At 51.5% G+C, this 15,000-nt stretch overlaps 4 protein-coding genes across 7 annotated transcripts in view; 2 read left to right on the plus strand and 2 right to left on the minus strand.

The window, feature by feature from the left end:
- The window catches only part of kdm2aa (lysine (K)-specific demethylase 2Aa), a 27,957-nt gene extending 19,060 nt beyond the window's left edge, over window positions 1-8,897 (plus strand). For all 3 annotated transcript variants that reach the window (XM_061245251.1, XM_061245253.1, XM_061245252.1), the window contains 6 exons: window positions 26-58; window positions 225-1,273; window positions 3,155-3,318; window positions 3,600-3,746; window positions 5,504-5,719; window positions 7,927-8,897. In XM_061245251.1, the coding sequence (XP_061101235.1) occupies window positions 26-58; window positions 225-1,273; window positions 3,155-3,318; window positions 3,600-3,746; window positions 5,504-5,719; window positions 7,927-8,108 (1,791 nt within the window). In that variant the 3' untranslated portion in view covers window positions 8,109-8,897. The remainder of the gene's footprint in view (window positions 1-25; window positions 59-224; window positions 1,274-3,154; window positions 3,319-3,599; window positions 3,747-5,503; window positions 5,720-7,926) is intronic.
- A 458-nt stretch (window positions 8,898-9,355) lies between these two features.
- Window positions 9,356-11,982, minus strand: mrpl18 (mitochondrial ribosomal protein L18). The gene is made up of 4 exons (XM_061245889.1): window positions 11,669-11,982; window positions 11,166-11,334; window positions 10,362-10,599; window positions 9,356-9,537 (listed from the first exon to the last, which is right to left on the minus strand). Exons 1-4 carry the CDS (start codon window positions 11,772-11,774, stop codon window positions 9,466-9,468), a joined length of 585 nt encoding a protein of 194 aa, XP_061101873.1. The 5' UTR covers window positions 11,775-11,982; the 3' UTR covers window positions 9,356-9,465.
- wu:fc21g02 overlaps window positions 10,577-15,000 on the plus strand; it is a 28,756-nt gene continuing 24,332 nt past the window's right edge. For both annotated transcript variants that reach the window (XM_061245886.1, XM_061245887.1), the window contains exon 1: window positions 10,577-10,704. In XM_061245886.1, the coding sequence (XP_061101870.1) occupies window positions 10,639-10,704 (66 nt within the window). In that variant the 5' untranslated portion in view covers window positions 10,577-10,638. The remainder of the gene's footprint in view (window positions 10,705-15,000) is intronic.
- Window positions 14,183-15,000, minus strand: part of prpf19 (pre-mRNA processing factor 19) — an 8,947-nt gene continuing 8,129 nt past the window's right edge. Inside the window, exon 16 of the mRNA XM_061245776.1 lies at window positions 14,183-15,000. This exon is cut by the window's right edge and continues 35 nt beyond it. Within this exon, the coding sequence (XP_061101760.1) occupies window positions 14,938-15,000 (63 nt within the window). The 3' untranslated portion in view covers window positions 14,183-14,937.

Consider the following 15,000-nt stretch of genomic DNA (forward strand, 5'->3'; position numbering starts at 1 on the left):
CTGTTCTTCTCTCTTTTGTTAACAGATAAAATTGGAGCGGACCAAGATTTTACACGCAGTAAGTTTGAAGTTCAGCTTTACTGTTCAGTGCCACTGCTCTCTCCTCGCCGCTGATTTCTCCTCCTCTCTACTCCTCCTCTCCTCCCCTCTGCTGTTCTCTCTGCCTCTCCTCTGCTCTCCGCTCTCTCCTCCTCTCCGCTGATTTGTCCCTCCCCTCCGTGCAGAAGAGGAAGTCCTCATCGCTGGATGGCCGCTCCGCTAAGCTGCACTGCGGCCGTGGGCAGGACGACGAGGACGATGACGATGACGACGACGACTCGGGCAGTGAGGACGAGGAGGGTGAGGGCGGGGGTCCCGGCGGGGCGCGGAGGCTGTCCCTGCGCCCCCGAGGAGCCCCCGGCCAGCGCGTGCGCCACCCGCGGGGGGCGGGGCCCGGGAGGCGGGGCCTGTGGAGAGGCTCCGCCCACCGCGTGGGCCGGGGGGGCGGGCTCTCCAGCGCGGCGCTGAGGCTGCGGCGGGGCGGGGGGCGGGGGGAGCGGGGCGGCCGCGTCCGGCTCCGGGGCGGCGGCCGCATGCAGAGACGCCGGGACGACACGGACGACGACGACGACGACGACGACGATGACGAAGAGGACGATGAAGATGAGGAGAGCGAGGACGGCCGCGTGCCGCGGCGGAGGGGTCGGGCCGAGGACCACGACCAGGACGACGACGACGACGATGACGAAGAGGACAGCGACGAGCGGGACCTGGCCGGCCGGGGCGAGGGGCTGGGCGACGGCTCGGACGCGGACGCCGAGGGCCAGTCCGACTCGGACCCCGACCCGCCCGTGCTGCTGGTGTCCGACCTCAGCGACGACCTGCTGAACGGATCCTACCTGACCGTGACCCTGCAGCGCCCCCCCAAGGCCAAGCGCCACCCCGGCTCCATCGTGCCCAAGCTGGAGGCGGCCGTGTCGGCGCGCACGCCGCAGCCCCAGGGCTACGTGCAGCGGAAGACCCTCCAGAGGCCGCGGCAGAGGAACGGGAACGGGCTGGCCCAGCCCCGGCCTCAGGCCTCCCCCTCGCCCTCCTCCTCGCAGTCCTCCGTCTCCCCCACGCCGCCCCCGCCCGCCTCCTCCTGCTCCCCCCCCTGGCTCCTCTCCCTGCCCTCCTTCCGGGACGTGGGCAACGAGCCGGGCTGTGAGAAGGAGGTGTGGGTGTCCGTGTTCCGCTACCTGAGCCGTGCAGAGCTCTGCGTCTGCATGACCGTCTGCAAGAGCTGGTACAAGTGGTGAGTGATCTGTCCTGTAGCTGTGTCTGTACATCTGGCCTGTAGCTGTGTCTGTACATCTGGCCTGTAGCTGTGTCTGCACATCTGGCCTGTAGCTGTGTCTGTACAGCTGTGTCTGTACATCTGTCCTGTAGCTGTGTCTGTACATCTGTCCTGTAGCTGTGTCTGTACATCTGGCCTGTAGCTGTGTCTGCACATCTGTCCTGTTGCTGTGTCTGCACATCTGTCCTGTTGCTGTGTCTGTACATCTGTCCTGTAGCTGTGTCTGCACATCTGTCCTGTTGCTGTGTCTGTACATCTGTCCTGTAGCTGTGTCTGTAAGTTATGATACGCATCTGCATCTCTCTGTCTGTAGGAGCTGTGATTACATTTACATTTACATTTTAGTCATTTGACGCTTTTAATCCAAGGGACTTACAAGTGCAGTAAGTAACCGAAACCGCATGTAATTCAAAAGAGAAGAAAGAGAAGGATGAGACACTAGATCTCCATGAGGATGAGATTAGGAGACCTGTACCACCACCTCTGCCAGAGGTTCTGGGTGTGTGGGGAAAAGAGAAGGCAGAGGAAAGGGCAGCCTTCTCTGGTGAGAGCCTCGTTTCAGTTAAATGAGAAGTGTCTATCTCCATCTGTAGGAGCTGTGATATGCGTCTGTATCTCTGTCTGTAGGAGCTGTGATACGCGTCTGTATCCCTGTCTGTAGGAGCTGTGAGAAGCGTCTGTATCTCTGTCTGTAGGAGCTGTGAGAAGCGTCTGTATCTCTGTCTGTAGGAGCTGTGATATGCGTCTGTATCTCTGTCTGTAGGAGCTGTGATACGCGTCTGTATCTGTCTGTAGGAGCTGTGATAAGCGTCTGTATCTCTGTCTGTAGGAGCTGTGATAAGCGTCTGTATCTCTGTCTGTAGGAGCTGTGAGAAGCGTCTGTATCTCTGTAGGAGCTGTGATACGCGTCTGTATCCCTGTCTGTAGGAGCTGTGATAAGCGTCTGTATCTGTCTGTAGGAGCTGTGATAAGCGTCTGTATCTCTGTCTGTAGGAGCTGTGATATGCGTCTGTATCTCTGTCTGTAGGAGCTGTGATACGTGTCTGTATCTCTGTCTGTAGGAGCTGTGATAAGCGTCTGTATCCCTGTCTGTAGGAGCTGTGATAAGCGTCTGTATCCCTGTCTGTAGGAGCTGTGATAAGCGTCTGTATCCCTGTCTGTAGGAGCTGTGATAAGCGTCTGTATCCCTGTCTGTAGGAGCTGTGATAAGCGTCTGTATCTCTGTCTGTAGGAGCTGTGATAAGCGTCTGTATCTCTGTCTGTAGGAGCTGTGATATGCGTCTGTATCTGTCTGTAGGAGCTGTGATAAGCGTCTGTATCTCTGTCTGTAGGAGCTGTGATAAGCGTCTGTATCTCTGTCTGTAGGAGCTGTGATAAGCGTCTGTATCCCTGTCTGTAGGAGCTGTGATAAGCGTCTGTATCTCTGTCTGTAGGAGCTGTGATAAGCGTCTGTATCTCTGTCTGTAGGAGCTGTGATAAGCGTCTGTATCTCTGTCTGTAGGAGCTGTGATAAGCGTCTGTATCTCTGTCTGTAGGAGCTGTGATATGCGTCTGTATCTGTCTGTAGGAGCTGTGATAAGCGTCTGTATCTCTGTCTGTAGGAGCTGTGATACGCGTCTGTATCTCTGTCTGTAGGAGCTGTGATAAGCGTCTGTATCTCTGTCTGTAGGAGCTGTGATAAGCGTCTGTATCTCTGTCTGTAGGAGCTGTGATAAGCGTCTGTATCTCTGTCTGTAGGAGCTGTGATAAGCGTCTGTATCTCTGTCTGTAGGAGCTGTGATAAGCGTCTGTATCCCTGTCTGTAGGAGCTGTGATAAGCGTCTGTATCTCTGTCTGTAGGAGCTGTGATAAGCGTCTGTGGACGCGGATAGATCTGAGCCGCTGCAGGTCCGTCAGCCCGCAGGCTCTGTCGGGGATCACCAAGCGCCAGCCCGTCACTCTGGACCTGTCCTGGACCTCCATCTCCAAGAAGCAGCTCTCCTGGCTCATCAACCGCCTCCCAGGTACCCCCACCGCACCGAGGCTGCGCCTGTATTCTGTTCCTCCTGTTCCTTATAAAATGTGCAGTTTCAGCCTTATCAGTATCAGCTTACCCTCATACTGCAATGTAAAGCTTGTGCTTTGTGTGTTTATAAAACCGTGAACACACATCTCTTGAGCACAGGGACTGTAGCCAGGAGGTGTTCACACACTACCCTGGGCTTGGTGGAGCTTTCTGTGGGGAAAGTGTGTGCCTGTGTGTGTACAGGAAGTGTAAAGCTGGTTTGATGTGTGTGTGTGTCAGGCCTGAAGGACCTGCTGGTTTCGGGGTGCTCCTGGTCGTCCATCTCGGCCCTCAGTTCCACCAGCTGTCCCCTGCTGCGCACCCTGGACCTGCGCTGGGCCGAGGGGGTGAAGGACAGCCAGATCCGCGACCTCATCACCCCTCCAGGTCAGTACACCTCTCACGCATCGCCCAACCTCACGCATCGCCCGACTGCCCAACCTCACGCATCGCCCGACTGTCCGACTCACGCATCGCCCGACTGCCCAACCTCACGCATCGCCCGACTGTCTGACTCACGCATCGCCCGACTGCCCAACCTCACGCATCGCCCGACTGCCCGACCTCACGCATCGCCCGACTGTCCGACTCACGCATCGCCCGACTGCCCAACCTCACGCATCGCCCGACTGCCTGACTCACGCATCGCCCGACTGCCCAACCTCACGCATCGCCCAACCTCACGCATCGCCCGACTGCCCAACCTCACGCATCGCCCGACTGCCTGACTCACGCATCGCCCGACTGCCCAACCTCACGCATCGCCCGACTGCCCAACCTCACGCATCACCCGACTGCCCAACCTCACGCATCGCCCAACCTCACGCATCGCCCGACTGCCCAACCTCACGCATCGCCCGACTGTCTGACTCACGCATCGCCCGACTGCCCAACCTCACGCATCGCCCGACTGCCCGACCTCACGCATCGCCCGACTGTCCGACTCACGCATCGCCCGACTGCCCAACCTCACGCATCGCCCGACTGTCTGACTCACGCATCGCCCGACTGCCCAACCTCACGCATCGCCCGACTGCCCGACCTCACGCATCGCCCGACTGTCCGACTCACGCATCGCCCGACTGCCCAACCTCACGCATCGCCCGACTGTCCGACTCACGCATTGCCCGACTGCCCAACCTCACGCATCGCCCGACTGCCTGACTCACGCATCGCCCGACTGCCTGACTCACGCATCGCCCGACTGTCTGACTCACGCATCGCCCGACTGTCTGACTCACGCATCGCCCGACTGTCTGACTCACGCATCGCCCGACTGTCTGACTCACGCATCGCCCGACTGCCCAACCTCACGCATCGCCCGACTGCCCGACCTCACGCATCGCCCGACTGTCCGACTCACGCATCGCCCGACTGCCCAACCTCACGCATCGCCCGACTGTCTGACTCACGCATCGCCCGACTGCCCAACCTCACGCATCGCCCGACTGCCCGACCTCACGCATCGCCCGACTGTCCGACTCACGCATCGCCCGACTGCCCAACCTCACGCATCGCCCGACTGTCCGACTCACGCATTGCCCGACTGCCCAACCTCACGCATCGCCCGACTGCCTGACTCACGCATCGCCCGACTGCCTGACTCACGCATCGCCCGACTGTCTGACTCACGCATCGCCCGACTGTCTGACTCACGCATCGCCCGACTGTCTGACTCACGCATCGCCCGACTGTCTGACTCACGCATCGCCCAACCTCACGCATCGCCCGACTGCCCGACCTCACGCATCGCCCGACTGTCTGACTCACGCATCGCCCGACTGTCTGACTCACGCATCGCCCGACTGTCTGACCTCACGCATCGCCCAACCTCACGCATCGCCCGACTGTCTGACTCACGCATCGCCCGACTGTCTGACTCACGCATCGCCCGACCTCACGCATCGCCCGACTGTCTGACCTCACGCATCGCCCGACTGCAGGCCGTGGTAACTCTTCTCTGCAGGCTGTGGTAACCGTGGTGACTGTTCTCTGCAGGCCGTGGTAACCGTGGTGACTGTTCTCTGCAGGCCGTGGTAACCGTGGTGACTGTTCTCTGCAGGCCGTGGTAACCGTGGTGACTGTTCTCTGCAGGCCGTGGTAACCGTGGTGACCGTGGTAACCGTGGTAACTCTTCTGTGCAGGCTGTGATAACCGCAGTAAGCTCAGGAACATGCAGTCGTTCCGGCTGGCTGGGCTGGAGATCAGCGACTCCACACTGAGGCTGATCATCAGACACATGCCCCTGCTGGCGAGGCTGGACCTGGCACACTGCCGCGGCATCACAGACCAGTCTGTCAATCTACTGACCGCCGTGGGCTCCTCCACACGCAACACGCTCACCGAGATCAACCTGGCCGGTGCGCTGTGTGTGTGTGTTTAGACTGTAATGTGTGTGTGTTTAGACTGTAATAAGTGTGTGTGTGTGTGTGTGTGTGTGTGTGTGTTTAGTCTGTAACGTGTGTGTGTGTTTAGGCTGTATCGTGTGTGTGTGTGTGTTTAGGCTGTAAGGTGTGTGTGTGTGTGTGTGTGTGTGTGTGTGTGTGTTTAGGCTGTAACGTGTGTGAGTGTGTGTGTGTTTCGGCTGTAACGTGTGTGAGTGTGTGTGTGTTTAGGCTGTAACGTGTGTGTGTGTGTGTGTGTGTGTGTGTGTGTGTGTGTGTGTGTGTGTGTGTGTTTAGGCTGTAACGTGTGTGTGTGTGTGTGTATGTTTAGTCTGTAACGTGTGTGTGTGTTTAGGCTGTATCGTGTGTGTGTGTGTGTTTAGGCTGTAACGTGTGTGTGTGTGTGTGTGTGTGTGAGTGTGTGAGTGTGTGTGTGTGTGTTTAGGCTGTAACGTGTGTGAGTGTGTGTGTGTTTAGGCTGTAACGTGTGTGTGTGTGTGTGTGTGTTTAGGCTGTAACGTGTGTGTGTTTAGGCTGTAACGTGTGTGTGTGTGTGTGTGTGTATTTAGGCTGTAACGTGTGTGTGTTGCAGGCTGTAACGTGTGTGTCTGTGTGTGTGTGTGTGTGTGTGTTTAGGCTGTAATGTGTGTGTGTGTGTGTGTTTAGGCTGTAACGTGTGTGTGTTTAGGCTGTAACGTGTGTGTGTGTGTGTGTGTATTTAGGCTGTAACGTGTGTGTGTTGCAGGCTGTAACGTGTGTGTGTGTGTGTGTGTGTTTAGGCTGTAACGTGTGTGTGTGTGTGTGTGTGTGTTTAGGCTGTAATGTGTGTGTGTGTGTGTGTGTGTGTGTATTTAGGCTGTAACGTGTGTGTGTGTGTGTTGCAGGCTGTAACGTGTGTGTGTGTGTTGCAGGCTGTAATGTGTGTGTGTGTGTATTTAGGCTGTAACGTGTGTGTGTGTTTAGGCTGTAACGTGTGTGTGTGTGTTGCAGGCTGTAACGTGTGTGTGTTGCAGGCTGTAACGTGTGTGTTTAGGCTGTAATGTGTGTGTGTGTGTGTGTTGCAGGCTGTAACGTGTGTGTGTTTAGGCTGTAACGTGTGTGTGTTTAGGCTGTAATGTGTGTGTGTGTGTGTGTGTGTTTAGGCTGTAACGTGTGTATGTGTGTTTAGGCTGTAACGTGTGTGTGTATTTAGGCTGTAACGTGTGTGTGTGTGTGTATTTAGGCTGTAACGTGTGTGTGTTGCAGGCTGTAACGTGTGTATGTGTGTTTAGGCTGTAACGTGTGTGTGTGTTGCAGGCTGTAACGTGTGTGTGTGTTGCAGGCTGTAACGTGTGTGTGTGTGTTTAGGCTGTAACGTGTGTGTGTGTTGCAGGCTGTAACGTGTGTGTGTGTATTTAGGCTGTAACGTGTGTGTGTGTGTGTGTTTAGGCTGTAACGTGTGTGTGTGTGTTTAGGCTGTAACGTGTGTGTGTGTTTAGGCTGTAACGTGTGTGTGTTTAGGCTGTAACGTGTGTGTGTGTGTGTGTGTGTGTATTTAGGCTGTAACGTGTGTGTGTTGCAGGCTGTAACGTGTGTGTGTGTTGCAGGCTGTAACGTGTGTGTGTGTTGCAGGCTGTAACGTGTGTGTGTGTGTTTAGGCTGTAACGTGTGTGTGTGTTGCAGGCTGTGACGTGTGTGTGTGTATTTAGGCTGTAACGTGTGTGTGTGTGTGTGTTTAGGCTGTAACGTGTGTGTGTGTGTTTAGGCTGTAATGTGTGTGTGTGTGTGTGTTTAGGCTGTAACGTGTGTGTGTTGCAGGCTGTAACGTGTGTGTGTGTGTGTGTGTGTGTGTGTGTGTGTGTGTGTGTTTAGGCTGTAACGTGTGTGTGTTTAGGCTGTAACGTGTGTGTGTGTTGCAGGCTGTAACGTGTGTGTGTTTAGGCTGTAATGTGTGTGTGTGTGTATTTAGGCTGTAACGTGTGTGTGTTTAGGCTGTAACGTGTGTGTGTGTGTGTTTAGGCTGTAACGTGTGTGTGTGTGTGTTGCAGGCTGTAACGTGTGTGTGTGTGTGTTGCAGGTTGTAACGTGTGTGTGTGTGTTTAGGCTGTAACGTGTGTGTGTTTAGGCTGTAACGTGTGTGTGTGTGTTGCAGGCTGTAACGTGTGTGTGTGTGTTGCAGGCTGTAACGTGTGTGTGTGTTGCAGGCTGTAACAGACTGACAGACGGCTGCCTGCTGTATCTGCGGAGGCTGAGTGGTCTGACTCTGCTGGACCTGCGGGGCTGCAAGGGCGTGACACGCAGGGCCTGCGAGGGCTTCATCTCAGAGCTGTCAATCAACGCCCTCTTCTGCCTGTCAGAGGACAAGCTGGTGCAGAGGATATCCTAGACCCGCCCACCGGGGCCGGGCCCAACTGACTCTGGGGGAGGGGCGGGGCGTCTCTCAGGCCGAGACACAGAGCCACTGTGTCAGGTGATGCTCATTCAGCGCTTTTCACAAACGAGAGAGAGAGAGAGAGAGAAAGCAGCCGTGCAGAATTAGTGTTTGTGGCCAGGTGTGGGAGCAGCAGACGGTGTGGTGAAAACATTAATAAGTTAAATAAAAAAGGGGAATTGGAGGAGAGGAATGGAGAGATGAGAGAGGGGAGGACGAGGGGCCCTGGTGCTAAAAGGGTGAGCGGCTAACGCCTCGTCCACGGCGGGCAGGTTGCTCTCCCCCTCTCTCTGGAGCCCTCTCTCTGGGGCCGTCTCTGGAGCCCTGTCTCTGGGGCCCTCTATCTGGGGCCCTGTCCCTGGAGCCCTCTCTCTGGAGCCTTGTCTCTGGTCGGAGCTGTCCTGTTCCTCCCTAAATCCATACAGGAATTGCTTTGTTTTTCATAGCTTCTTTTACCGCTGTCTTCGTTAAAGAGTAACTTATCTTCCAATCCCCCCCTCCCCGGTCAGTCCTTTTTACAGATACCTTTCTTTGTTCTTCCCATCTGTCCCCATAATCTCAAAAAAGGAGCAACAAACCTTTCTGTAAATTTGTCTCTTTCGCCCACCTATACAGTGACAGACCCTGTAGCATTACAGCAATTATTTTCTGAAACTTTTTTTGGGGGGGGTTTTCTGTTTTTTGTCATTTGTGTTTTTCCAAGAAAAGAGAAAATACAATAAAAAAAATCTCTTAAAATTGAAAGATGAGATGTGTCACTGTGTATCCCTGTTCCCTGTGGAGCTTTTACTCATTTGATTTGCACACTGAATACCAGCGACATTAGCTATGTTTAGCCTTAATGCTGTTTTCTTTCATCAGCTGATTGTCCTCAGTACTTTGTGGGTGCCTTAAAACAATTTTAAAAATTAATGGGAGTGAATTGGAGAGTCACGGGGGTGTGCTGGTTTTTGTTTTCACCTTCAAATCAGCGACTGATTCAGACCAAAGAAACAAAGTGAAGTGAGTTAATTGATCAATTAGAGCAGCTGATTACAGTTGAGTTCTGAGTAACAGTAAAAGCCAGCACACCCTGCGGCTCTCTAGGACCAGGGTTTGCGACCCCTGACATCCCTCTCCGCTCGCAGTGACATCACTGTAGCAGAGCCAGAGCAGGTCTTTATTCTGTAACCACAGCCTGACCGTAATAACTGGATACACACTCCCAACAAAATGACTCTTTATTACAAGTTTTCCACCAGTTTCTATACAGTGCCTTTTTTTCGACGGGTTACACCGGCCAGCAGGGAAGGCCAGGATGCCAGCCGGCCAATCAGATGTACTTGCGCCGTGGTTCACTCAGGGTGACCCCGCCCTCTTTCATGGCAGTCCTGAACTTCTGCAACTGAAGAAAAACGAGATTAAAATGTAATTACACTCGCTGTTTCAGCCTGGCTGGATTTAGAAAGATGCATTCTGGGCCAGGCTGGCGCGTGATTGGCCCCAGCAATGCCGGGACTCCATCAGGCTGGCATGTGATTGGCCCCAGCAATGCCGGGACTCCATCAGGCTGGCATGTGATTGGCCCCATGACGGAAGGTCTCAGCATCCGTGGGTGTTGGCCATAAGTCCAATTCCTTCACCTCAGAGAAAATCTGCTAAAAAGATTCCACTCAATCCACCCTTAAAGTGCCTTAGCCGCCCCCTCAGTATATAATATGCATGTATTATATACTGTAAGCAGGGTATTGCTATATGATGTATTAAATGGTAAATGGTTGGCATTTATATAGCGCCTTTATCCAAAGTGCTGTACAATTTGTGCTTATTCAACCATTCATACACACACACACACCAACGGTGACTGGCTGCCATGCAAGGCGTCAACCAGCTCGTCAGGAGCATTTGGGGGTTAGGTGTCTTGCTCAGGGACACTTCGACACAGCCCGGGCGGGGGATCGAACCGGCAACCCTCCGACTGCCAGACGACTGCTCTTATGGCCTGAGCCATGTCACCCCAGTATTATATACTGTAAGCAGGGTATTGCTACATGATGTATTATATACTGTAAGCAGGGTATTGCTATATGATGTATTATATACTGTAAGCAGGGTATTGCTACATGATGTATTATATACTGTAAGCAGGGTATTGCTATATGATGTATTATATACTGTAAGCAGGGTATTGCTATATGATGTATTATATACTGTACGAAGGGTACTCACAGACTGCGAGCGTATCTCCCAGGGCAGGACGCGGAAGGCGAGGCGCAGGAGGCCCGCCTCGCGGCAGCGCTGGGCCAGCACCTCGCCGACGGCCTGGCAGGCTGCCACTGAGCGCGTGCCGCGCAGCTCCCTCCTGACCGCCCATTCCCGCGTGGAGCAGCTCAGCACGGGCGCGTCCGGCTCGCCTGCAGCCAACACCTGCGCCGTGACGTGGTGCTGCGAGCGCGATAACACCAGCCTGCGCGGGGCGAGAGCGCAAACGCCTTTAAAAAGGGTCATGAAAGGGATGAACTCCGTCAGGGAGGCAGCCTGGTGGCTACGGCACACGACTGGGACCTGGAAGGTTGGTGATTCAAGCCCCGGTGTATCCACGACAAGGTCCGTGCAGCTGTTGAGCAGTGCCCCACATTGCTCCAGGGGGGATTGTCCCCTGTTTAGTTTAATCAACTGTAAGTCGCTTTGGGTAAAAGCGCCAACTAAATAACTAATGTAATGAATTGAGAAGGTGCTCTTTGAAAACGGCCTACTCAACTGCTTGATAACTAAAAAAAACAAGGAACACTTTTTAATTTAGAATAAATATTAAATTGTTACTAATGCAGCATATCCACAAATTATAAATCTTCACTGTGGATATGGCATATTAATAACACAAAAACAAATATCTGATTTTCACTGGTGTTCTCCACCTCTGTACATCGTTCTGGACTCGAAAGGACATGATAAGGGGATCTAATTCAGCAGAATAAACACACGCACGCATAACATAGCTCCAATTTTCATTTATAAAAGAATTGCTCGCACCTGTGGTAGCAATGTTTAGATGGCCACGTATTGGACCAGCCTCTGTCCTTCACCGCTAAGGCCATCTGCTCCAGATTGCGAGGGTTTCTGTTGACAATCTTCTGGCTAACATGTTCGTTGTCGTCACACCCCGGTTCTGGTTGTGGGACGGCTTGACTTATAGATCGAGCTATGGGGGTTGTGGTGCAGAGAGGTGTTAGCAGCATGACCAAATAACAAACGTTACGCTAACCTAACCATGCTAGCAAATGGTTAGCCCAACATCTCCCCCATGCCATCCCGGTCATATTTCATACGGCCCAGTTACTGCTATAACCGGCGACATGACCAATTACTTCGCTAACTTGTATGCTTTTTTCACAGACGTATAACGTTACGTAGTATTAGTAATTTTGGATTGACAGTGCCTCTGCGGTACTAGGACAACCATCAGAGATAGTTCTAGATTCATTTGCATGCTGACGTATACATTTACATTACTTCATTAATCATAACTGACCTACCTGCATGTTTGGATATTCCAACCGTCTTAACCGCGCAAATGCCTTGTCTTTGTACTTGACCTAACAACAGTCGCACGCTTCGACTAAAATCTCCCCAAACCGCCATCTGTCTGTCTGTTCAAGTTAACCGCTCATGCAGTTACTGCAGTGAAACAATAACAAGCGGGCAGACAGATGGACTCTTTCCGCCGGAATGACAGAGATTCTGTAGCTATATGGTATATACAAAAACCAAAATTAAATGTTGAATGTTATGCCATCATGTACGGCGCCATCTTTGTCATCGCCAAGGCATAAGTTTCCGGTTCCGCTGTCACCCATCCCCACCCCCGCGAAGAAGAAATTAACCCCTTGTTCAATATTTCCCTGAAGGTTTGTTTAACTTCGGCTCTGCCAGTTATTTAAACTGAAGTAGGTCGCTTTGTTACATCGAGCAAAGGCTGTACATTAATAAAAGGTAAGATGATTAATGGAAAGCGGTCACGTACACACTGATTAAGAATGATTCGATTGATATTTTTATTTAAATTCAAACCGAAGTATAAAAATGTACCCATTAAAATATTCGATAAGCTCGACAGTGTCGGCAGTGTGCCCCATCCAGACGTAAAACGTAATAGTTTTAGGCTATATAAACATCTGAATTTATTTTATTTTATTATTATAACACATTCAATGTACCACTGAGACGTTTCGTTTCAAATGACGATGTATTAATGTATAACAAATACATGAATCGTAGTAGTACAACACAACATATGCTCCATTCAAACAAAATGAATCAAAAGTTGACAAATTCTTCAGCGTTTTTTTAAATGCTATTTATCAGTTTTAAAATGCAAGACTTTAGATCCATAATTATGATTCAGATGACGTTCAGTGTTAATGTTGGGATGGTGTACAGCTACAGTCCATGACATTAGGGAAGTGTACTGGGCCGGCCGCTGGTACACTATGCGGTTGTTTAGGGCCACAACCGCTGAGGGTGAACGTACGTACGTGCGTGCGGGTGTTTGTGTGGCCTGTAGCGTATTGATTAAGGTAAATGACTGGGACACGCAAGGTCGGTGGCTCTAATCCCGGTGTAGCCACAATGAGATCCGCACAGCCGTTGGACCCTTGAGCAAGGCCCTCAACCCTGCAATGAACTCCCCCTCCCGCCCCCGAGAGACGGAGACAGAACAATAACCAGAACAGAAAGGCAATGATGCGATTGCTTTAGTATTACTGTAGAACTCGGTTTAGCTGGATTTAAACCATAAGGGAAGTCACCCCAAGTCAAGGGTCTGAACTGCCTTGCTGGCCCTCTACTGGTGAGCCGGGGGTACTGCCTGTGCTATGGAGAGGAATATTTAAATATGGTTCTTGAGACCAGTATTACTGCAGCTTTCATTCTCCCCCTGTAACCCTGGGAGACCAGGGCCCTGTTTCACAAAGCAGGATTACTGAGTTAGCTGGATAACTGCGCTGAGTAAAACCCACAAAGCAGGATTACTGAGTTAGCTGGACAACTGCGCTGAGTAAAACCCACAAAGCAGGATTACTGAGTTAGCTGGATAACCCCACTGAGTAAAACCCACAAAGCAGGATTACTGAGTTAGCTGGATACTTGTGCGGAGTAAAACCCACAAAGCAGGATTACTGAGTTAGCTGGACAACTGCGCTGAGTAAAACCCACAAAGCAGGATGGCTGAGTTAGCTGGATAACCCCACTGAGTAAAACCCACAAAGCAGGATTACTGAGTTAGCTGGATAACCCCACTGAGTAAAACCCACAAAGCAGGATTACTGAGTTAGCTGGATAACCCCACTGAGTAAAACCCACAAAGCAGGATTACTGAGTTAGCTGGATAGCTGCACTGAGTAAAACCCACAAAGCAGGATTACGGAGTTAGCTGCATAACCCCACTGAGTAAAACCCACAAAGCAGGATGGCCGAGTTAGCTGGATACTTGTGCTGAGTAAAACCCGGAACGCTCCCAAATCTGGAACATGGACTGAAGTAAAAAGAGCTGTTCCTGGGCTGAAGCTGGACTTGTGGAATTGACTAAGCCAGCCCGGAGATGGTTGGCACACTCGTATTTTTCTGGCATAATTTGAATATTCAAACAATTATAATTCTAACCAGTCGCAAATGAAAGGTTAAGGTTTCAGCTACAAATACATTTATTGATGTCCACAAGTGAGTAATGAGTAACGTCATGTTGTGCACCTGCTCTCCTCCAAAGGCTTTTAAATGACGGCCTCTTCTGTGGGGGGGGGGAACGGAGTTCAGACTACCCTTCGGTAGAAAGTACTTTATCGCTCACTGTTGTTATGCAAAATCTAAATATTTAAATCATTGTTAGAAATCATGAAGACAATGGATAAATAGTAGGATATGTTCTTTTCTTTGCCTTTGCGGGCGAGAACTTTATAGCATCGTCCTCCTCTCGAGGAATGCTGGTCTTGCACGCTAAACACAAGATGGCCGCCCAAAGACTCGCGTGCAGCGTTCAGGTGAAGAGGACCAGGTTGGGTTTCAATCACATCTTTATTGGAGAGCCTAAGTCAATTAAATCCCATCTACACAAGGGATACAAATCTCACTCGGAGATAACTAATTATGCAAAAACTGAAAATTTAAACATTCATAGAGAGGGGCTGAACAAGCAGGGTGATGTCAAACATAAAAATATAAAATGAAAACTAACAATGTCTGTAAAAAAAAACAATTTCCAAAAAAAAAAAAAAAAAAAAAAGTCAAACTTATCAAGACTAATAAAGAGCAAAAAGTAAGGAAGGATTAAGAAAGTTGAAGGGAGAGAGAAGGAAATACATGATGCAGTGAAGATTAAGAGACCGAGATCTGAACACTCACACACAGACAGACACACACACAGACCTGAAGCAGTGTCTCAACTCCAGACCTTGGGACCCACCTGCCAGAAGGTTTTTGTTGTAATCAAGAACTTGCACACCGCATTTAATGACCACCAAAAATGTCCTGAAATCAGGTGTGAGAGTTCCTGGTGACAACAAAAAAACACCTGGCTCCCGAGGACTGGAGTCAGGAAACATTGCTCTAGGAGTAAAAGTGAGTCCAAGTGAGTTCATTTGTTCTGTGTGTGTGGGCATGCGTGTGTGAGTGTCTATACACACGTTCTGTTGTGTATATGTATTGTGTACTGCGTCTCAGTTCTAAATGTGTGCTGCTTCAGTACATCAGATCTGCAGCTCCAACGCCAGCCAATCGCAGCTCCCTCTCGGCATGGGGGTGTGGCCTGCCCCTACAGGCTGTAGAACTTCAGGCTGCGGTCCATCCCAGTGGAGGTGAGGAACTGAGCGTGCTC

The sequence above is a fragment of the Conger conger genome, chromosome 6 (assembly GCF_963514075.1).
Source record: "Conger conger chromosome 6, fConCon1.1, whole genome shotgun sequence".
Taxonomy (NCBI): Eukaryota; Metazoa; Chordata; class Actinopteri; order Anguilliformes; family Congridae; genus Conger; species Conger conger.